The sequence below is a fragment of the Pipistrellus hanaki genome (assembly GCF_964339955.1).
Source record: "Pipistrellus hanaki genome assembly, chromosome: 14".
Taxonomy (NCBI): domain Eukaryota; kingdom Metazoa; phylum Chordata; class Mammalia; order Chiroptera; family Vespertilionidae; genus Pipistrellus; species Pipistrellus hanaki.
This window is the reverse complement of record NC_140516.1, coordinates 41,342,576-41,365,769: the sequence shown is the minus strand read 5'-3', so window position 1 is coordinate 41,365,769 and position 23,194 is coordinate 41,342,576. Positions and strand designations below refer to the sequence as shown.

Genomic DNA, 23,194 nt, shown 5'->3' with positions numbered 1-23,194 from the left:
TGATTTCTGTTCAGACCTCTGGCTCCTAGTTTAGGAAGGGAGAGGAAGAGTAAACATGTATGTCTGCCTGTCCAGAAATCACTCCAAATGTCCCAGTTTCAAAAGTCAAGTTTGTAGCTATTTTACACACACACACACACACACACACACACACACACACACACACACACACACACAATTTTCTCTTAATGTATGCTTTTATGGTTTAAAAGTAAACGTTTGCTTCCTAATAATGATCAGAGATGAGAATCTTTCAAATCATAAGTTTCCATGAGCAGAGGATTGTCTGTGGATAGTAGTACCACCCTAAGTATTTATTGACAGACTGGTGAAATAAATTAATGAATGAGATACCCTCCCTGCTATTATTGTCTCTCAGAATTACATTTTTATTTCTTGATAAATTTATCACAGTATGCAATTATTTTTGTTTATTCTTTACTTATGTATTTTATTTCTCTGTCACTAGACTATAAACCCTCCTATGGCAGGGAACTCTGTCTTTCTTATTTGCATATTCATTTCTTATATGCTGCATGATCTCCAGAGATTATAACTGTCTTATTATTTTCTGCATTGTCTCCATACTGTGCCCTCAGTGGAAGTGCATGAAATGTAGGAAAGAATGAATCAGCAACTCTCTTAACAAATTAACTATGCCTCAAATCTTTTTTTTTTTTTTTAAATTCTGACACTGGAGAAATACATTGGAAATATTCCTGCATAATAGTCTTACTACATGGAGTGTCGTGTAGAGTGAGCAGACTTTTGGAATTTCTGCATTTGAAGGGAATTTCTGGAGTCATATGGCTCACTGCCTTCCCAGTGGGTTCTATGGAGTTCTAGACTTCTATAGCGATGCTTTGGGGGTGTCCACTGGAGGCTGGGTGGCTGGTGGTTCTGATATGGTTTAAAACTAGATCCAGTTCACTTATATATTATATATTGGAATTCTTGTACAATATTGTCTGAAAAGAGCTGCCACTGCTAAAAACATCAACAACAAAAGGTTTAAAAGCTCTTCTTTGAGCCAAACCTTTCATTTTGTGATAAGGAAACTTGAGTTCCAGAGAGGAAAGGTGATCTAGCCCAAGGTCACAGAATGAGTTAATGGGAGACCAAGAAGGCTGCCCTCCCCACCCCATCTTGTCATATTGTTTCCTGCCACCAAAAGGTCTCTTTTCCTTAGAGTCCTGGTTGGTCCTAAAGTTGAACACCTCAACTCAGTTCTCTGCTTTGAGAACCAGCTTGAGCCCTTCTTTCTCCAGGAGAGTGACTCTGACCACATCACAGACCTCCCTCACTCTGGGAAGGAGCCTCATACTTTTATAAGTGCTTCTGAGCATGGTTCATGGAGTGTGTCAGGCATAAAGTCCTACCTCTCATCTAGACTGAAAACACAATGGAAAAAAAACCACTTTGTCAGTGTTGTTTGCCGTTATATCTCCTTCATCTAGAACTGTAACAGGAGTATATTAGGTGTTCAATTAATGGTTATTAAATGAATGCATGAATTAATCCATCAATATTTCTGTCTCAGGCAAAATCTATCACAGCTGGGTACTTAGTAGTGCTCACTCAGATCAAGTCAATAGATTAGCCACCACCAGCTCTGGCCTTATTAAATTCCAAAAAGAACTTGTTCTACCTGACCATGAGGGCTCTCAGAGTCAAGATTCTTAAAAGCTGCTTGCAGAAATCCAAAATATTTGCTTACCCTATTAGGGCAGCATGATTAAAATCTTTAAAAGCTAGACCTCTGAAATAAATAGATATATATCCTAGTTAGAACAGTAATGGGGAGAGAACTGAACTTAATAGTCAACTTCTCAGTCAGCAGCCCAGCTGCCTTCATTATCAGCACTGTTGTTTTATAACAGTATAATTATCTTTAATAGGAGATGGCCCCAGAAAATGGATCCTCCAGGGAGCTGGGCTTAGCAGAGTGAGTGTCGGGGACTTGCTGGGACATGGAAGGGAAGGATGATGGGTAAACCTTGCTGGGCCATGATTCAACAACTCCTGTGCTCCCTGAATAGGAACTCAAGAACAGCTGGGCTCCCAAAAGCATCATAGAAATTGGATAATGCATGGTAAGAGGTATGAAGCAAGTGGGAAAGGATGGAGAAGAATGATGCTAGAGATAGTAGTGATAACTAACCACTGGCACTCCATCCCCAAGGCTTCCCAGGGAAGAGTGTCTGAATAATCCTCTGAGTGTAGCAGAGTGACAAGTCTCAGAGGCGCATTTATGGTTACAGTGTACCAAATCCCATGAAGCCCTTCTTTGGTTGATGGTGCAGAAAGTTTCTGATCTGGAACAAAACTGAAACAGACCCAGCCGTACAGTCCACTGAACAAGAAGTGGAATGAAGCTTTCCTACCCTTATATCTCCAAAGATGGGTCCAATCTCTGCCTGTTTCTCTCTACAGTCCTCTGGAAAAGTTTCTGGGAACACCAGCTATGCTGTGCTAATGTGAAGATCTTCAGACTGGGAAAATAAAATGAGAAATTTATCACTGCCTCTTTTGTCATCCTTTATGAATCCAGGCAGGCCTGAGGTCATATCTTGATTTACTGAGCTAGATGACAAAGGGTGACTCTCTAAACATCTCCGAAATTCGGTTCCCCCATGGAAAAATAATAACATCTATCATACCAAGATCCTGTGACACTTAAAGTAGAATTAAATTAAATTAAATGCACATATGCCAGACATAAATTTGACACTGAATAAATGTCAGGTCTGTTCCCAGCTATTCTGCCAGTTTGCTGATGGGTGGTTAAAAACTGATGGTGTGGCTAGGTGGAAGGAACATTCTGAAGAATCATCGCCTTGAAAACAGGAAATTACAGTTTTCCAGACAGTGGAAAAGATAGAGTTGTGTAGCTGACCTCACTCCTTTGTGCTGAATATAGAAACGCTTACGGCCCCTCAGACAACAACCCACCTTCTAACCATATGAGGCTTGTGAATAATTAAACACAATGAGTGCCACCCACGCTGTAAAAGGCACTGCACAGCCTCCATGCCATCTCGTGCCAATGGAGACACGACTAATTAACAACACAGGTCTCTCCTACTGAACCACCATAGTACTGCCTTTGGTAATGCAGTACCAATCCCTCAGAGGCCATACACAAAATGAAAACAATTTGACACCCCCAAACCAGTCATATGTCATCCATGCCCCACCAGAAAGGCAAACATTTACATTATAATGCGGAGCAAACTACAGAACAAGTCTCTGAGATTAAGGGATAACAACCTGGCTCTTTTGCCTGGTAAGAAACAAGTATTGTAACTCCCACGGAGCCTCAGCAGATCTCTTGGAAAGAAATAAGTTTTAATCATGAATGAGAGACTTGCACAGCAAAATTCTGAATGGAATTAAGAGAATGCCACAACTAAAGGATGGCGATCCTATAAGGAAGAAGCCCTTCCCTAGAGGCTCTGTCTCAGCAGGAGACACTGGGGAATCATAGCCATCAGGGTAGTAGTTGATGCTCTGCTGTGAGAATGGCTGAGATTGGATTACTCAGAGAGAGAGGGTAGTACATGCAGACAAAAGGAATCTAGGAAAGGCTCTGAGACCAACCCATGTTTAAAAGGTGGGTGGAGGAAGAGGCACCTGTGTGGGAAAAGACAATTCTGAGTGGCAAGAGGGAGACCGGACTGCACATTATCGAAGAAGCCAGGGGGAGAGAGTACTTCAGGAAAGAAGCTGCAATCAAGAGATTCAAATGTTACAGCCAGGTCAACTAAGTTAATTATTGAGAAGTGTATTTGGGATATAACTTTAAGTTCCTTTTGATGAATCTGGTAAAGGTAATTTCAGTTGAGTGGCAGAGGCAGAAGTCAGTCTCAAGGGGGTCAGAGAGAAGAAATGCGAAAACTAATGAATAGAGACAGCTTTCAAGAATTAGGCTGTGAAAGAAAGAGAGGGTGTTTATAGAGAAGACAATGGGGTTCTGAGAAAGTTTTAATTTAAGGGTAGGAGGTATTTAAAATCACTTAAAACTAAAATAAAGCCTCAAATAGGAGGAAATAAGATAAAGATATAGGGGAAAGTAGGGTAATCAATAAATCGGAGAGATTAGAGAGGATGGGGTTGGGTGTTTGGAGTGAGAAGTTTTATATGGGGATGAAGCTGATTCTATTTTCCTTGCATAGTTCACTCTAACTATAAAATGGGAATGCAGTAGGAACTCAATAAAGTTGAGAATCTTTCAAGTTTGCCTTGAGTTGGGTTCCCCAAAACTATAGGGTGGTTGTTTTTTGTTTGTTTGTTTGTTTGTTTGTTTGTTTTGGAGGGGGGCTAGTCTTTGTTCATTGTTTTTGAGAAATGACCACAGGGCACAGGAGTGGCAGAACTAGGAAGCAGAATTCAAAGAGGGAGGAAAAGCCACTGGGGCTCAGTCCCACTGGGGACCCTATGAAGATTCATAGATAATGAAGCTCAAATTCAGGAAGAGAGGGACACTTACCACGGGCTCCTGGCTCCTATTGGTCAAGTTGTCCAAAAAGGCCTTGACACTTTCCACTTGAAGGTTTGCACAACCTTGGTCAAGCTGCACAAGAATGGCTAAGGGGTCTTTCCTGAGCATCCTACTTGGGGAGAAATCAGCTCCAGAACAAAAAAGCAAGAGGCACATAGTGCAGCTGAGGCAAGGTAATAGCAGGCCACCTCTGCGCACAGCTGGTTTCTGATCCAGAAGGATATGTGATGGGACATATGCCATGCTGAACACAAAGGTCAACTAAACACCACTAATTTGCATTTATTCATGCAAATATTTCATATACTCACAGCAACTTTTACAACAAGCTAATAAAATCACCACATGTAGAGGATACCCATCCCAGCTACATGCTATTTCAGAATGTCCATTAGTGCTGGCTTTTGTAAACAATTTTAAGATTCTGAGAGTGCTCAAGAAACCTGAAGATGTCTTTATTGGATTTCTTTTGAAGATTGTCTCTGAAACACTTTCATTTTCCTTTAAACTCCTGTGTTGTAAATGTGTCCCTAATGATGAAATTGCTATTTATTTAACATTCAAAATCTCTCCCATTAAGACCAAATTAGCGTCATTTAAAATACTGCCAAATAGGTTTTCTTTGAATAATTACACTCTATTAATTTCTGCCTCGGGGCTTTTTTTTTGTTTAGAAAGATAACAATTTATTAGGGATACAATGGCCATGCCATAGAGGCTTCCCTACCTCCCACATTGCTGCAATAAAGCAGGATCTTAAATGAAGTATCAAAACCCAGGTGAGTTAGAGGCCAACATGCTACAAGAAGGTTCTCAAGAGTCTTGAAAGATAATTAAACCTGGGAGTATCTACAGTTACATACAAATCATTATCAGTTGAGTTCTTTGATAACCAGCACTAGCAAACGTATGTGGGAGGATTTTATCATGCACACATGTGAATGCATAGTGGAATCTATAAATTATTAAAAATTAAATTGGGAAAAATATTTAGGCTTATAAAAACCCTTAAAAGAGAAAATGCAGCCCTAGCCAACTTAGCTCAGTGGATAGAGTGTCAGTCTCCAGACTGAAAGGTCCCAGGTTTGATTCTGGTCAAGGGGACATGCCTGGGTTGTAGACTCGATCCCCAGTGGGGGGCATTCAGGAGGTAGCCAACCAATGATTCTCTCTCATCATTGATGTTTTTATCTCTCTCTCCCTCTCCCTTACTCTCAGAAATCAGTAAAAATATTAAAAATATATATATATATATTTTTAAAAGAGAACACACATATACAGAATCGTGTGGTTGATTTTTGTATGTGGATTAGTCTTTTGATTCTTGAATTTTATAGTGCTGTGTAGTTTCCAAAGCACTTATTATCTTCCTTGATCTTCACAACAACTTTCCAGTTTAGACAGGGCAAGTAGCATGAGTCCATTGTACAGAGATGAGGAAATTAGTGCTCTGAGAGTCCCAGTGACTGGCCCAGTGTTTCTTTACTGGCACATGGCAGATCCCTGATTACAAGGTTGTGTTGCCCACAATGGACCACTATCTACTTGAATCCTAAACTGCTTGAGGGCAGGGACATGCCTTCCACCTCTGCTATGCTCCATGGCACCTGGCAAATATCTGTAAATTGGTTACTAGTACTTATTAATTGTTATTACCCCTATAACATCAAATGACCCTTTAGAGCACTGTTATTTTTCTATGTTTATATCCAAAACTCTTAAAAACCAAGAATAATGTATATACAAAGTTCAGTCTGGCTTTACTATTATACTAGAATTATTCTAGAACCACTCTCATGCATGCCACTCAGAATGCCCCACTCAGAATGCCTTCTTAATAAGGGGCTTTGCTTCTGAGTATAGCCACACAACAAGACTAGAAGTTGGAGTCGAAAGTGGTAATCGATGGGTCTACACAGTGTTCCTGGTCTAGTTGTGGATGTGGAGAAGGATTTGACAGAGCTGGAGGCCTTCCCCCATTAAAATGTTTTGCTCTCTCCACACCTCTGGAGTACTTTATTTGTTCTTTATTATCAATTAGTTTTCCCTTTTGTATTTTATATATCTGAAGATAAATCAGTGCCATACATACAATTGCACATACAATGGAACTTATACTGAGTGAATGAATCCTGATCCTATTGAAGGCCACATCTCCTCATATGGCATGAAAAGAGGGTGGGCCCAGGCTTCAGTCCAGACACACTAATCTCTTGCTGCCACTTACTAAGGCTCTGTTCTTGTATCATCATCACATTCCCTATTGGGCAGGGTATGAATGGTATCACTGAGGGGATTTAACGCTATGACTGCTGAGTTATATTGTCCAGAATAATCACTAGAAAAGCTATTTCATGGGAGAAAAGACAAGATGTCCAACCAGTTTAGCTGAGAACACAGAAACAAACTTATCTCTCTCTCCCCCTGCCCCAGAGAGGAAAGCCAATTTCTCGTTTATCCATGTGGAACGGAGACATTTCAGGCAGACACTTTCCCATTAAAACAAGGGCTCTTCTGGGAAGGATAAGCTCCTTTTGATTCCACCAGGAAATCCCAGGCCCTGGGCCCCTTGCACAGAAAAGTCATTGACAGATGAACAAATGTCACAGCTTCCTGTCCATCTTCAGCTCAACTTCCCCCACAGTAGGACATCAAACACTGAGTGCCCTCAAGCAAATCCATCAGGATGACTACCTTTACCTGTTTGTCAATAGAAAAATAAAAGGTGAGGCAGAACCCCTATTATAGGAGCTGTGTGAGTAATATATGGACCTCCCATGTACTACTACAAGATACAGGCTCAGAAATAATCACATCATGTGTAGAAAGAAGAAATTATGACTGGACATGGGAGCTTTCCTTTAGAGAGCAAATGAGAGAGGGTGGTTTTTCTTAATAGAAATTTAATATCATGGGAAGTTCATTATGAAGAGGTTACCTAGGCTTTTGGCTATTTAATCTGCACTCTCCAATGCATATAATTTGTATATAATGATTCCCTCATGGGTAAATAAGTATGTCTTAAATACACACATCACATTCATTAATATTCAAGGAAGGATATGGGTCTAGATGTTACCTGAATTGCTAGTGGTTCAGTTGTTTACACACATAAGAAGACTAACCCTTGACCCATGGAGCCAGCAGTGTTACAAAACACCAGTGGTTTGCAATCATTACTTAGCAGCAGTAATAAAATATGAAAAAGTATTAAGAACACTGATCTACAGGGCAAACAAAAGCAGAGAGACTCTATTTTAGGAGAGGCCAAGAGTCTTAGAGTCCCACCCTGTGAGAAACCCTCTTCCATACTTTGGTTGCTCCTGAGACAAGTCCCCTAAGATTCAATGTGGTTCCTCAAAAGAATAAGAATAGATTTACTATATAATCCAGCAATTTAGCTTCTCAGTATCAACCCAAAAACATTTATTTTCAAAGATATATGCACTCCTATGTTCACTGCAGCATTATTCATGGTGGCCAAAACATATAAACAACCAACGTGTCCCTCCATAGATGACTGGATAAAGATGTGGTTCATATTTTCAAAGAAATACTACTCAGCCATAAGAAGAGATGAAATACTTCCATTTGCAACAACATGGATGGATCTTGAGAATATCAGGCTAAGTGAAATGAGTCAGACAGAAAAAAAAGTCAAGAACCATATGACTTCATTCATATGTGGAATATAAAACTGAAAGCAACAACTGAATAAATTAACCAACAAAAACTCATAGACACAGACAATAGTATGGTGACTACTAGAGGGAAGCAGAGTTGGAGGGAAGTAGTAAAGGGTAAAGGGGATCAATGACACGGTGACAGAAGATTTGACTTTGGGTGATAAACACACAATGTAGTATACAGATGATGAATCATGGATTTGTACACTTGAAACCTATATAATTTTATTAACCAATGTCACCACATAAATTTAATTTTTTTAAATGGCCAAAAGACACATTTGTCACACAGGGTAGTAAAGAGTAAGGGGACAGTCTGACTTGTCTCATTTTCTGTGAGGTTTTTTTTTTGTTTGTCCCCCCCCCTCCTCAGAAGTGTACATCTCTGGTGGCACTCAAACAAAATACATCCAGACTTTAAAAAGTTAGAAAATGTAAGTGCATAGTAAGTCCCTCAACATTGTGACAAACCAAATACTCCAAAGCCCCTTATGCCCACCCCACTGTTCTTTAGCTGCTTAGATTGTAGCTGCAGAAGATAATCTGCCTCTCCAAGGCTCCCCTTTGAATGCAATCCATGAAGGGCAGCATGCGGCTTTCAGTGGAATGCCTAACCCTCAGCGTCAGCTCTGTCTTAAGGGTACTCCCTGGAGGCACCACCCGGAAGGCTGGGCTGGACACAAGCCTGGCAGCACTACCATTTTTTTCCCCCAAGGTCATTCTTTCGCACATTTCTTGCACAGTTTGTAGAATATGACCTGCCCTGATGCCCTGATACTGTGTTCAGATACAAATCAGTGGCTTAAACCCCAGAGGAGAAACTACTGTTGGTGTGAGGGTTTTCTGCTCTGACAAAAACCTTTAGAGACAGCTTTATTTCAATGAACAGAATGAGGAATTCTAGTCCTTGCCTTGCTTCAGGGGTAGATAGTAATCATGGCAGAGCAACTCTTACCTTCTCCAGAAAGTCTTTCCTGAAACTCATATCAATTTTCAAAACTCATACCCACCAAAAAAGATTAACACTCATACTAATTTCAGAATGTACTTGAGATGGCTCCAATACTTTAAAAAACAACAACTAGCAAACAAAATATGTTAAAAGAAATCAACCAAAACATTAAAAAAAATGGCCAGTGGTGGAGAGGAAAGGAAGAATAATAAGCCTTAAAAGCTACAGCAAGGAAGCTGCTACAATTGAGACAAAAAATTAGTCCTGAGTTTTCTAGCAACTGTAGAGAGAGAAACACAAAGTGGCCGAGATTTAATTCAAGCAGGTAGAAAAGGTTCACCTCTCCAGGACAATTTTCTAATTTATTTTCCTGTCACTCCATCTTCCCCTCCCCCCCTCCCACACACACAACTGCAATTGTCCTTAGACAGAAAGGTCTTAGTGCATTAGGTTCTCTTGCTTCCTTAGCATCACCATTCCTTTCCGGCCACCTAAGATGCCCTTTCTCCTTTACCTATGAGACTGGTGCTCACAGTGGTCCGGCAGGAAGCCTGTGCTGACCCTCCTCCCAGCGCAGGTGCAGAGCTCTTCCTCCTGCTGCAAGAGCAACCTGTGCTTCCTGCTGAGGTGCCCTTCACAGCGCATTAGAACCCTTTAGTTGTCCGTGTTTCCCACCATGGGGGCTGAGTGCATTTTAATATATTTAAATGAATGAATATAAAGAAGACACTAAATAACATAATGGATCATTCCTGGACATCAGTTTTATCAACATGCAGAGACATTCCACATATGGCCCTTTCCTAGCCAGTGAGCAATTACCAATTACCCTATGCTGTCTTATATTATTAGTTGGAGAAAAAAAAGATTCCCTTGCTTTAAAAGGACAGCGAGATTATAAAGAGGCATCTTATCTTCTCAGTTCAGTTCAGCACACATTCATTGAGTACCAGTCAGTATGCTAAGTGCAGGGAAACAATGATGAATAAGACCTAGTCTTATTCCTCTTCAAGTCTACAGACCTGGCTGGGGAGACATAATGCTAATGGATAAGTGGTCAGCAAAGGTCCAATCCCAGCCACGATTTCCTAGAGGAGGCATTGCCTAAGCTAATCTTAAAGAACGAGTTTGTCTGATAAAGGGACATTCTGAGCAGAGGAAAAAAAATGCAGGAAATGAATATTAGGCAAAAAACAAACAAACAAACAAACCATAGTGCATACATAGAAATTTTAAAAGTTTCTTTTTATTGAAGTGTAAAATATAAAAAGAAAGTATATGGGGAACAGTGGCAGGGAAGGAATCCACATGAGGCTGATGGAGTACGTAGGATTCAGATCACAGAGGGGCTTGTAGGCAATGTTAAGGAAATTGGATTTTAACCTATAGGTGATGAGCAGCCAACAAAGTCAGGAACATTGATTTTCATTTTAAATAAATTACCTCGGAACCAGTGTTGTTAATGGATTTGGAGGGGGGGTGCTATCTGGGAGCAGGGAAATCAGTTAGCAAGCTGTTGCAACATTTCAGAAGATGCATGATGAGGTTTTATAAATGGTTTTAAATAGCCAAGTAATAATGATGCTTTCCCCCTTCTTTTAAATAAATCACCCTGGAGCAACTCGAAAAACAAGAAAGAAAAATGCAAAGTCTATACGTAATGAAAATGCAACCCTGAAACAATATATATGGAAAGGAAGCCAAACGCAGTGAAGGACAAACAGGGTATATAAACAAGCACCAGGGCAAAAAATAAAAAAAATAAAAAATAATAATAATAATGCCTACAGCCACAAATCTTATGTAAAGATAGAAAAACAGAGTTCTCCAAAGATGATATTTCCCAAGGAAAGGAGCAATACTAGCAATGTGTTATTTGGAACCAAGGCAATGATGTGGCCAGGAATTGGCAGTGGAAGTATCGCGGGGACTGACTGGGAACAAGGAGAAGTTAGAGAGACAAGGCTGAATGAAGGACCTTTCAGGCAGTTCTATCTTATGGGAAGAACCTACTCAGAGACAAACCTGTGGGGTTATTTGGAACCTCACTGAGAACGAAGGAGGATTCTTGTTAAGCTGAAACAGAGCTCTGATCCATCACCAAAAAGAATCCCCTCAGACAGTCCATCCAGGAAGGGCTCATGACATTAAAAAATGATATGGTTAATAATAACATGGCAATAAAAGAAAACAGCACAAGAATTATAAGATAATGTAGACAAATGATGGAAGAAAGGGGACAGGAGGAACAAATAGCAGATATAGGCCAAAAAATGTTTCCATGGAACAAATGAAAATTGTGACCATAGAGCTATGACTGACAATATCTCATTTGATGAGCTCACCTCTACAAGAGAAGAGTTCAAAGCAGAAATGCAAGAGCTTGGGAGAGATATGTTTAGACAACAAAAAGTGATAAAACAAAAGATGGCGAAACTCAGGCAAGAAGTTAAACAATAGCAGGAAAATGAGCAAAGAGGAGCCTGGATATTGCAACTCATTCAAGGATAACCTGGGTAAGACTGTAGTTTTTTTAAATCCAATTTTGTTCAGGGAATTAAAACACAGTAGGAGGAAAAAATTATGGCCCTCCTTTATCTTCCCTGTCTACTGTACACACTCTTAGTGTCCTGAAGGGAGGCAGTCAAAACAATGAAATTGAAATAAAGTCTACATTTCAAAATATAAATCACAGAAACTTTTGAGAAATTAAAAAGTAAGGAAGATATGGAAGCAATCCAAGTGACCATCAATAGACAAGTAGATAAAAAAAACAGAAGTGTGGTACATCTATACAGTGGACTATTACTTGGCCATAAAAAAGAATGAAAGCTTACCATTTGCAACAGCATAGATAGAGAAAATTATGCCAAGTGAAATAAATCAGACAGAGAAAGATAAATACCTTAATATTTGACTTATGATTTCTCTAAAGAGCAAAATAAATGAACAAGCAATGCAGTAAGAGTCTCATGGTTACAAGACTGATGGCTGGCAAGGAGTGAGGAATTGGCAGGCTGGGTGAAAAAGTGAAGGGATTAATTTGAACTAATTGGTAATTACCAAATAGTCATAGGGATGTAAAGTATAGTACAGGGAATATAGTCAATAATATTGTAATAAGTAAATATGGCTGTAGGTAGGAACTGGAAATATGGGGGAGGAGGGAGAATGATTAATTCATAAAGTGTATGATTGTCTAACCACTATACTGTACACCTGAAACTAATATAAAATAACATTGAATGTACACTATAATAGGGGAAATATAACCAATTGAATGAGACAATTCAGGGGAGAGAATTGATATAGAATATCTAACTCACAATACACAGTGATAGTATATGAAAGCACTTATAATCACCATTATACACATTTACCTATAAAACTAAAATCAAAGTAGATACAGCAATGATGGTTCAAAGTGGAATATAAATGTTCTAAATAATTTAATTAAAGAACTGGAGTTGGATAGAGCATAGAGAGTGGGTCAGAAACACATGTTATTTCCTCCCCTTTGTTCGGTGCCTCATAAAATATTTAAGTATAACAGAATTATATAACAAAGTAGAAAAGCAAATATTAGAAGATAATATAATCAAGCAAAATTTAGGAGTGGGAGAATTAAAGCAAGAGGGGAGGAAAAAAACTCATGGAAATACATTAATTTTATCATTGCTCACTAGAGGAAATCAATAGACATCCAATAATAGAAGATTTAGGATGTTATATTCATACAGTTAAGTAGATAGAACAGATATTCAAATTATCAAAGAATCCCATAGGTGGGAAAGAAAGAAAAATACATACCACATAGGGAGTATTTTTTTAAATTGTAACTAAAACCTACTCATATACACTCAAAACTAAGACAGCTCTCTCAGATCAATCAATGCAAATAGCCAAACTCACATAAGAGAAGGAAAAGACTTTTTAATTAAATAATGACGACCAACTGGCTTACATTGATATGAATGTGTGCGTAGTTTTTATCTGCCATCTACTAACATTATTTTGTTCAGCCTTAGCCTATTGATAGTTGTAAAATGTAGCATGCAATCTGTGTTTATTTGATGATCAATATAATTCAATGTTTTCTCAGGATTATTGGCCTTTTGCATTATTTGAGACATTGCTATTTCTCTCTAGATATTTGCTCCTTTGGTTATTTCAATTTTGTGGTTCAAATACATCATCAATTTGCTGATACCCTTTCAACTGATATCCTTAGCCCTGACTTCCCACCACTACTTCTAAATTCAATCTCAAATCTCTACCTACTCACACCACATCTCAAAGGGGGGCATAAAGGAGCTCAGGACTGAACACACCTGGCTCCATATTCCCCCCTGACTGCTGACTGCTGCCACCTTATCCCTGGTTCACCACCCCATCAAACCTTTCCAGGTCATCCTATATAATAAAAACCTAATATGCAAATTGTCCCCTCAGGCAGTCATTTGACTAGGAGTTCGACCAGGAGACCAGGAGTTGGACCACTCACTATGATGTGCACTGACCACCAGGGGATTGTGTGGAACATAACGGACATCAGCAAGGCAGTGCTGGTAGCGATGGGAGTGGAGATGCTGCAAGCACCGATGGACCACAATGAGAGCGGGACAGTGGCGGGATGGTGGAGCAAGTGAACGGGCGATGCCAGGCCGAGGCAGGTGTGATTGGGGGCCACAGACAGTTACCAGCAGTATTGGTGGGGGGTAGGCCACTGACCAGCTCCCTAATCACCCTGCAGGCAGGATGGAGAAGGTGAGGTGGTGGCACCAGTCCAAGGTAGTGTGCCAGGCAGGGTTGCGGGGCTGCAAAGCTGTGGGCACAAACTAAAGCCCAATCTCTGTAGGCCACACCAAGGGACCCCACCTGTGCATGAATTTTTGCACCGGGCCTCTAGTCTCATATAAAATTATAATACCCATAGATGCTCAACATTCATAGTCCCTCCTTTATTTTTATCCACAGCATTTTCATCTCCTCATATATTTTATAGACAAATAAACAGATGATCATTCAGGTTAGATAAAAAGATCAAGAGCAGCACTTACATAACACTGTTTTGGTGCTTTACAGGTATAATTAACACATCTAATCCTCCCATCGACCCATGAAGTGAGAGCTGTAATTATCCTCTTTATGTAGGTGAGTCAAATGAGGCACAGCTCAAGGTCTTGCAGCTAAGTGTGGCAAGCCAAGGTTGGAATAAATGTCAGTCTCCAGCTACAAGTTCTTAACCACTATCCCACATATAGTTGCATATATAGGGTGTCCCCAAAAATGTACACCCACTGTGAATGGCTATTAATTCCAGTGGGTTAAATCTGAAAAGAAAGAAACATGTTAAACTATAAGCTGTAAAGTTTAGACACCCTATATATACATGTACATATATGGATGTATATATTATATACATATTTTCCCTGTCTTCCACTAGAATGTTTATGCCACTAATGCAGGGATTTTATTATGTTTATTATTTTAATCCAAAAATCTGGAACAAGGGTTTGGGAATATTGTAGGCAAGCAATAAAACTTTTTTGAAAATGAAAACTTATATCTCTTTCAAACAAAATAAAATTTGATGCTGATTAAAGAAAAAATGCTATTGGTTTCCAGTATAATAAAAAAAGTGTTTCAAAATAGAAAAAGAAATCTCGATATCTGCCTGCAGAATTGCAGAAAATTTTATGCAATCCAAGGAAAAATGAAACAAAGAAATCTGAACATTTTAAATTCGAAGTGATGTTTCCCAGAAACAATTCTGCCACGTTCATCATTATATGCAGAATTAGCATTAAGAAAAGTCCAATCAGGTTGGTAACTTAATAAATCATTCCTGTGCTTCTATGTTAAAAATAAAATGAGAGAGAAGGTGATAACAGTCTTAAACCAAGACCATAACATTGGGAATGGAGTAAAAGGAAGCACTTAAGAAATAAAATGGGTGATATTAGCAGAGGCTGTGACTTCATTTAATTTGGTGACATACACTGACTTCCAGGTTTCTATCTTGAATAGCCTGGTTGAAGGTAGTATCACAAATGTGTCAGATTAGGGGGGCCATCTTGCTTTCATCTTATCTGTGGAATATCCAGGTTGAGATGTTGAGATGGCTATTACAAATATAGATCTGCAATACCTGGTAGAGTCTCATTGACTTGAGAGTCATCAGGACATGGAGATGGTATTCAAAACCATGAGTACTGGATGCAAGGAGAAGCTGGCCAAGGGCAGAACACTTGAGGGTATCAAGAGCCGTGTGTAGAACTGTCTATTGTACATTATATATGTTAAATAAATACTTGTGAATAAAGAAATGATAGTGCCAATGACCTCCCAAAATTTAGGAAATACTGCCTGAGAATCTGCCTTTTAATTAAGCTGGGAAACAGTGATTTTGTAAGCCACAAAGACCTCTCTTTTACTACCTCTTTCAACCTCGTTTTGGAGTAGGGCTGGCTACATTTCCTGCATTTTACTAGACCTTAAAAATCCATGCATCTAATTTGCAAAAATAAGTAACTTCTACATACATAAGCCATCAATTCAACTGATAGTCATCCAGTACCCCTAATTTGCAAAGGCATCTTGCTAGGGCCAAAGATGAGGAGTTCGTTGTGTGTATAAAATATGGTCCTTATTCTCAGAGGGTATAAAATGCAATTTGGAAAGAAGGAAATAAATCTGCTAAGATTTAATTAGCAACCCCTAACTCAGGGAGATTCCGAAGTTCAAGGTTCCTAAAGGAAACAGTCTGTGCCAAGTCTTTGTCAGGTGAGGATAAGAAAAGGAAGACAGAGAGAGAGAGAGAGAGAGAGAGAGAGAGAGAGAGAGAGAGAGAGAGAGAGAGAGAGAGAGAGATATTCACTCAGTGGAGCATCATCTTTTTTTTTCTTCTCATTTTTTATCTATTTTGTACCTTCTTCCTGAAACTCAAAACCTAAATCAAGACTTCCCTTGCCTGCCTAGAATCCCAGCTAGGTTACCTCTGAGTCAGAGTTCTTGGAGTGACAGATGTTGAACTCAGCATTAGAAGGGGTAGTCAGAACTGAAAAGAGAAGGGATGACTTAGGGTGTTCTAGATTTTTCCAGAATAAAAACCATAGAGATATTTAATTTCTTGGAAATTCTCATTCCCAAGTTAGACAAGTCACTTTGAACAGAAATCGAATATGGCTTTGATGAACTAAAGTCAACTCTCATTAGAGATCTTTCAAGACCCCTTTCTGTATCATTAAACAGCAACCCAACTAAGGGATTGAATAGGCCACTAAAGTTCCCTGTAGATGATACTGGCCTACAATGCCTTCATCATCCACCAGAAGTCTGGATCTCCCAAGAGGGGCAGGTCATCAAAGCAAAGGAGGGGCAGCACCCCTCAAGAAACCCATCCTTATTTTCATAGGAAGCAGCTGACTTCACCTACACATCCTCTCCTACCATTGATAGGGCTTTCTGGACTCACCTGAATGAAGATGTATTCATCCTGGACGACCAGGGAGCTGATGTCAATGGAGCGAGCAAAAGGCCCACTGCGGGTGGTCTCGGCACATTCCTGGATCCTGCAGGTGAGGTAGTGAGCATCTGAAATAGGAGGGCAGAATGACATTTAGACATGGGGGAATGGCAAGCAAAGGCTCTCCTCAGCCCATGGAGCTGGACCTCATGGGAAGTCAGTGATGCCATTTAAAACAACACTGAGATGTCATTTCCTTATCTATAACATTTGTAATATTTTTTTAATTGTAAAAGATAGTTCAGGCAAGGGAGTAGAGAGTCTTATATTTTTCTGGCAAAAGAGTAAAATGGTCTAGCTTTTGGGAAGAACAAATGTGAAATATCTATCAGAATTTTAAATGTACATCTTACACCAGCAATTCTAATTTGCTCTTAGGATAAAGCACCAAAAACTTAGTGAAAAGCTGCAGTAAATCCATGTAACAAAACCCATGAGGATTGACATGACAACCTGCTTCTTTCTTAACAGCCAGTATCTCAGAATGCTCCCTCCACTGGTATTCAAAGGTGCACTCAGGAGGTCATCAGCTTACTCCTCTTCCCACAGGCTCATTTCCCCCTGTCTATTTATGATTCACTCTCACATTTGGACACTTTGAAAAAAGAATCAAGTGTATTCAAGGCCACCCCAAGCAAAGTCAACACCTACTTAAACCTTGGCTCATGGTAAGTGGCCCAAACTCATCCCATTATGGACTCTCCCCCTGCTTGCCATTGCCCAGCAGGGTGCAAAAACTCCAATTTAACAGGAAAGAAGTAGCCCTAATATGAGTTCCTAAAATCCACAAAAAACTCAGGGACCTTATAGTCTTTAGCTGGCTCACACATTAGAAATCTCAATACTTTTATTTTTCAAAACACAGAGACATGTAAAAAAAAAAAAAAAAAAAAGTGCTATGGTACCCGCTGCATGGTGAGAACCCAAAGTAGGAGCTCGGAAAGAATAAATTATCAGGCTGACCTGGCCCCCAGATGGAAGTGACTGAGAATCAAGGGACTTTGGGTGTCAAAGGTGAGCTCAAACCTGAGTTTGCAAAAGGTGTCAAATTTAGGCTTTGGAGATTACCTCCAAATGAGCATGGATGTAGTCATATAAGATTCCATGATGAAAATGAAAGATATCTATCATATAACCTGAAATCCCAAAATAGGCTTCCAACAACTATGGCCTTTTTATTGGTTTTTTTAATAACAACAAATGCCTGATGAGATGGAATTGGCCCTGTTCTCTGGAGGATATGAGAGCAACACCTCTGGAGCCAGATGCTCTGAGTTTGAATCCTGGACTTGCTACTTGCTCATTGCCCTTGGCTAAGTAGCAGCACTGCTTTTCATCTGGGAGGAGCACACAAATTAGTATTTGCCTTGGAGGATTACCAGTAGGTTACATGATTATGTATGAAAAATGCTCAGTATATCGTTGGATAAATTTTAAAAGATCAACACATGTTAACTGTTTTTACTATGAAGAAAGGAGGGGGATTTAACATTCAGAATCTTTCTTATATTCAATTTTTTTTTTGTTAATCCTTACCCAAAGATATTTTTTCCACTGAATTTTAGAGAGAGTGGAAGATGGGGGGGGGGGGAGAGAGAGAGAGAGAGAGAGAGAGAGAGAGAGAGAGAGAGAGAGAGAGAGAAAAGAGAGAGAGAGAGAGAGAGAGAGAGAGAGAGAGAGAGAGAGAGAGAGAGAGAGAGAGAGAGAGAGAAAGAGAGGGAGAGAGAGAGAGGTGAGATGACTCATTGATTGATTGCTTCCCTTCCGCATGGTCTGAGATAGGGGTCGGGGCTGGAACCTGCAACCCAGGTACATGCCATTGACCAGAAATTGACCCTTGAATGTGTGGGCCATTGCTGTAACCACTGAGAAGCACATTCCAGGACATAAGTGATGTTTTATTTTATTGTAGAAAATTAAAAGAATATGATATTACAGATCTTATCAGTGAAATCATATTCCAAACATATGTCACTGTTTACTTTCTTTAAGGGTGATGGGTGTGCAGACAAGAACGAAAGGGTGTCTGAACTAGAATAATCAAGGAGCCCCTGAAAGAAGGCAGTTCTGTGTTTAGCCTGATGGAGAAGTATGCTATGTGAGAAGGAATTCCTGAAAAAGGGAGTGGAAACTGCGCACTGAGTGTGAGGCAGGCAAAGCTCCTGGAAGGCGCTATATAATTACATGTGGACTTTGATTAATGTTATTTCTGAACTTCCATTTTCTCTCCTCTCCTTTGAAAAAAAAAATCTTCAAATGAAAAGCTAGAAAGACAAGATTGGATGAAGATCTCATTTGCATACCCCTGTGGGAAAACCAGAGAGTGACTTCCCAAATGTCTGAAAGTCACATCACCTTCAAGATTAATGAATTTCTAAATGTCAAATGTCTTTCTAATGTATTTCTAAGGCCTAGTGCGACCACTGCTCCACTTACAAAAACTGGAAGGCCAAGGCTTTGCTCCCTGCACTGTGAACAGAGAGATCTGTTCGATGACTTTAAAAATATCTGGCCCCACTACCATAGATGATCTGTAGGGAAGGTGGTACCATCTCCCTAGTGAGTCCAGCCTCCATGCCCTCTCACCTTGCAGATGGACCAAGGGTCTCCTAGGATGGCCTTGGACTGAAAGATTCATTCTTTTTGTATTGGCTCAAGATAAATACAGAAGTTTCACCCCCACACACCCCCTCACCAAGGTTCTAGAAAGCAGAGAACATAAGACAGGTCGCTGTCCTCAGAAGAAATGCAAACCAATGCTGGAAATGGGATATTCACAAGTGAACATGTACTGGGGTCTGTGTTAGAGTATGACCTGAAGGATGTGGAGAGAGAGAATGAAGGAGACAACCCATCATCCTTAGCCTTCTTAATCTCCTAGGGGTTTGCATTTCTGCTAGTTTTGCAGAGCCTGGGGAGGCAGCTTCTAACTTTCTCCATTCAGCAGGGCTAGCTTTTCATCTATCCACATCAACAAGTTTCACCATAAAGTCCAGCATTTCTCACTCGGCCAAGCCTTCCCTAAAGCGTCATCTCCTTAGAAATGGCCAGAAAGTCTTAGTAATCTTTGTTTCTATCCTCAGGCTGACTTGACAAAGCCTCTGTGAATGTTGGTAAAACAGAACTGAATTGCATTAAAAGCCTAGAAATGTTTATGTTGAATTATATTGTGACTAATGATTGTGTTTTGCTTTGGAGATTACTAAATATTCAAAGTATTCTCAATGTCTTATCTCTTGACACCTCATAGACAAATTTTCCCCTGATTCCTTCTATGTCAACCTCTTTGGGTAATATACGTATTGTCAAAAATTGAAAAAGAGGAATAAAATTGTGAACAAAAGCAAATTCAGTTCTTTAGGTATTCCTTTAAAATACCCAGGAGCTATTTGCTTTAAACAGGAATGTAAACTCTCGAATGCAAATCAGAAAAAAACAGACTCCAAGAAGCTCTGAAAACTTATTTAGCTTCCATAAACCTGCTTTTCCTTGACCAGGAAGGGCAACTAACCTGTTTGTAGGCATAGTGCAAAAAATGGACATTGACATTACTGCAAATGCCTACCAGAGCATTTAATACTAAAAACAAAATCAACAAACAAACAAGAAGGTAGCTTCCATTCCTTCCTATTATGCAGGAGAATTCTAGTGTCTGTGTCTTCTAAGTGGTACTTGGTGTGATGCAGCTAGCAGGATTATAGGCATTTAGAAATCACAGCAACGTGGATGGGCATCTTAGTTTGTTAGCGCTTCTTCCTGTGCACCAAAAGGTTGCAGGTTCTATTCCCGCTCAGGGCACACATTGACGTGGTGGGTTTGATCCCCCGTCAGGCTGAGTATTAGAGGCAACAGATCAATGTTTCTCTCTCACATCAATGTTTCCCTCTTTCTCCCTTCCTCTATCTCTAAAATCAAACATATCCTTGGGTGAGGATTGAGAAAAGAAACAAAAAAAAGGGGAAATAAAATACACTTTGTGCCTGTTTGTGATGATCAAAAGATAAAAATGTGTGGGGATGCGTGATTGTAAGAAAGCAAAACAAAAAGTGTCATATACGTCATTAGGCTAATGTAGTGATATAATGTGCATTTTCTAAGTAAAGGAGGGTTAGAACCAAGTGACTCAAGAATATTATTTTAACTATTAAAAAAACTGATTTAAAAAAAAAAAAAAAACAGAACATGGCACAGAATTAATATATACTATACTTTAACCTAGGTGTGGCGCATGGCATTTATCCCTGGTATATTTCTGTCTACTTTTTTTTTTTTAATTCTTGATAATAAGCCAGAAACTTTTCTAGTGCTTTGCATTTTAATCTCATAAAATTTCACAGCACTCCTGCACCATACGTTTTACCCAATTTGGACCATAATTCTTAAACTTTCAAAAAATAAGTATAAGCTTAATGTAAGAAAATACCTTATTAAAAAAATACAAAGAAACAACACAAAACAAAGAAACCATAGGAGCTGTCCAGCAGTAGCCATGGGTGTGTTTTAAGCTTGAGCTCCTGGGACACTCAGCAGAGGCTTGGAGAGAAGGTATTACTACACCAAGTAGGAGTTCAGGCAGCCCTACAGTCTCTTCCAGCCCTGACACCTACAACAACCATAGTCACCTATGCGTCTTAAAGGGATTGACATGGGAAGCAAGGCCAAGGCAGTGTTGTTTGTTGTTTGGAAAACTGACCTGTGGGTCATCTTCTGAGATTTAATGTCTGCTTTCCTCATGCTGCCCCACTATGTTCCTTCAGACCCTTCCCTTGCACTCTTCTTCCAGTATTTTTTTTCCTCTCTTTTTAAAAAAAATATATTTTATTGATTTTTTACAGAGAAGAAGAGAGAGGGATAGAGAGTTAGAAACATCGATGAGAGAGAATCATCCATCAGCTGCCTCCTGCACACCCCCCACTGGGGATGTGCCCACAACCAAGGTACATTCCCTTGACCAGAATCGAACCTGGAACCTTTCAGTCAGCAGGCCGACGCTCTATCCACTGAGCCAAACCTGTTTTAGCTAGTGTTTTTTTTCTCAACAGTAACAGATAATATGTTTAGCCACCCTCATGATCAGTGAATTTGACTACATGGCATTATCACCCTAAACCTTAAACAGTTCTTTTATTAAAAAATGTTACAAGAGTGTGGATGATCTCTCATCCCTGCCTGCTTCAGAGAAAGAAAAATAAAGTGCTTGACACAGTGCCAGACATAGAGTAGTGCTTATTGTAACTCTTTAAAAACAAAGCAAATAAAATGTATTACCCAAAATGCATGTTTCTGGCATGCATCTGTGCTTGGTCTCAAAAAACAGATGTTTGCACACAACACATGCATTTTTTTCTTTATGTATTCTGAATATTCCAGCATTTGCAGCCACGTTCAAACAGACTCATTCAACATTTTATAATTTCTTAACATTTGCTCCATTTGGTCAGCCGCTAGCCCTATGCAGCGGGCAGGGCAGGGGTGAGTAATCTCAAATAACAGAAGAAGTCAGAAAACAGAGAGTTTAAGGGGAAAAGGGGTCCCCTGGTCTCAGTGCTAATGGGTGGCAGAACCCAGGACCCCAATTCACCAGCAGGCAGCATCCTTAGGTCACCACCATTTTCATGTATTATTTGGCTCTATTTTGACATAGGATATACTAATTCTATTTCATGCAGTTTAAATATTTCATACATTATCTATTTTTTTATGTTACATATTTTTGTTTAAGTTGAGCTTATATTTTTCTTGAATAGGGAAGAGCCCTATAAATATGATCAATTTTGGGAAGGATAAAATGCTTAAATGCTGCAAAATGATACTTCATCAGTCCCAACTGTGTAAGATTTACATACATGGAAACTGTGCAAAGGGGGTCACGTGTTCAAAACCTTGGGGTCACTCTGCTGTTTTCAGGGAAATATGTATGTCTTTTGCTCCCCTCTATCCCCCGGGGCCAAGAACAATGCCTGGCACCTAGTAGGCTATCCCTAAATATTTGTGGAATGAATCAATAAAAAAAGTTTTGTGAGTAATTGCCCAGTGACTTCTGTGGGGAAGCCGAGTATAGAAAGGATTTGTTTTTTAAAGCTGACAACCCCTGCAATTCCCCCAGTGAATGAAAAAACACCATGATGAGCTACGGACATCCCTGTTAGCACTGCACTGGGGATGCCAAACATGACTAACAGGAGCCTCAGAATTCATCACGTGAACTCACGGCCCCCAAAAGATTCATTATTCCTGAGGGTTTATTTCAATGGAGCATCTTCCCTGGGACCAGAGGACTCTCCCACTCAGGGAAATAAGGATGGATATGGCAGCAAAGGAGCTCAGGGCTTTTTGTCTTCCCAGGCCATTAAAATGCAAATTGGGGCAGGAGAGAGAGCTGCAGGCAGATCTGCCTGGTCCTAGCCTGGTGGAGGCAGCACTCACATCCATCCGTGGTCCGCACCTCCATGTGCACCAGGTCCGCCTCCTTATCCAATCCAGCCACCGACCTGGGGAAGGAAGGAGACAGAAGCTCAGTGACCACA

The 23,194-nt window shown here is 39.9% G+C and overlaps 1 protein-coding gene across 3 annotated transcripts in view; it reads right to left on the bottom strand.

The window, feature by feature from the left end:
• SORCS3 (sortilin related VPS10 domain containing receptor 3) overlaps positions 1-23,194 on the bottom strand; it is a 489,777-nt gene that overhangs the window by 112,387 nt on the left and 354,196 nt on the right. For all 3 annotated transcript variants that reach the window (XM_084904018.1, XM_084904020.1, XM_084904019.1), the window contains exons 6-7: positions 23,094-23,158; positions 16,617-16,735 (exon numbers count right to left, since the gene is read on the bottom strand). In XM_084904018.1, coding sequence (XP_084760144.1) covers positions 16,617-16,735; positions 23,094-23,158 — 184 coding nt within the window. The remainder of the gene's footprint in view (positions 1-16,616; positions 16,736-23,093; positions 23,159-23,194) is intronic.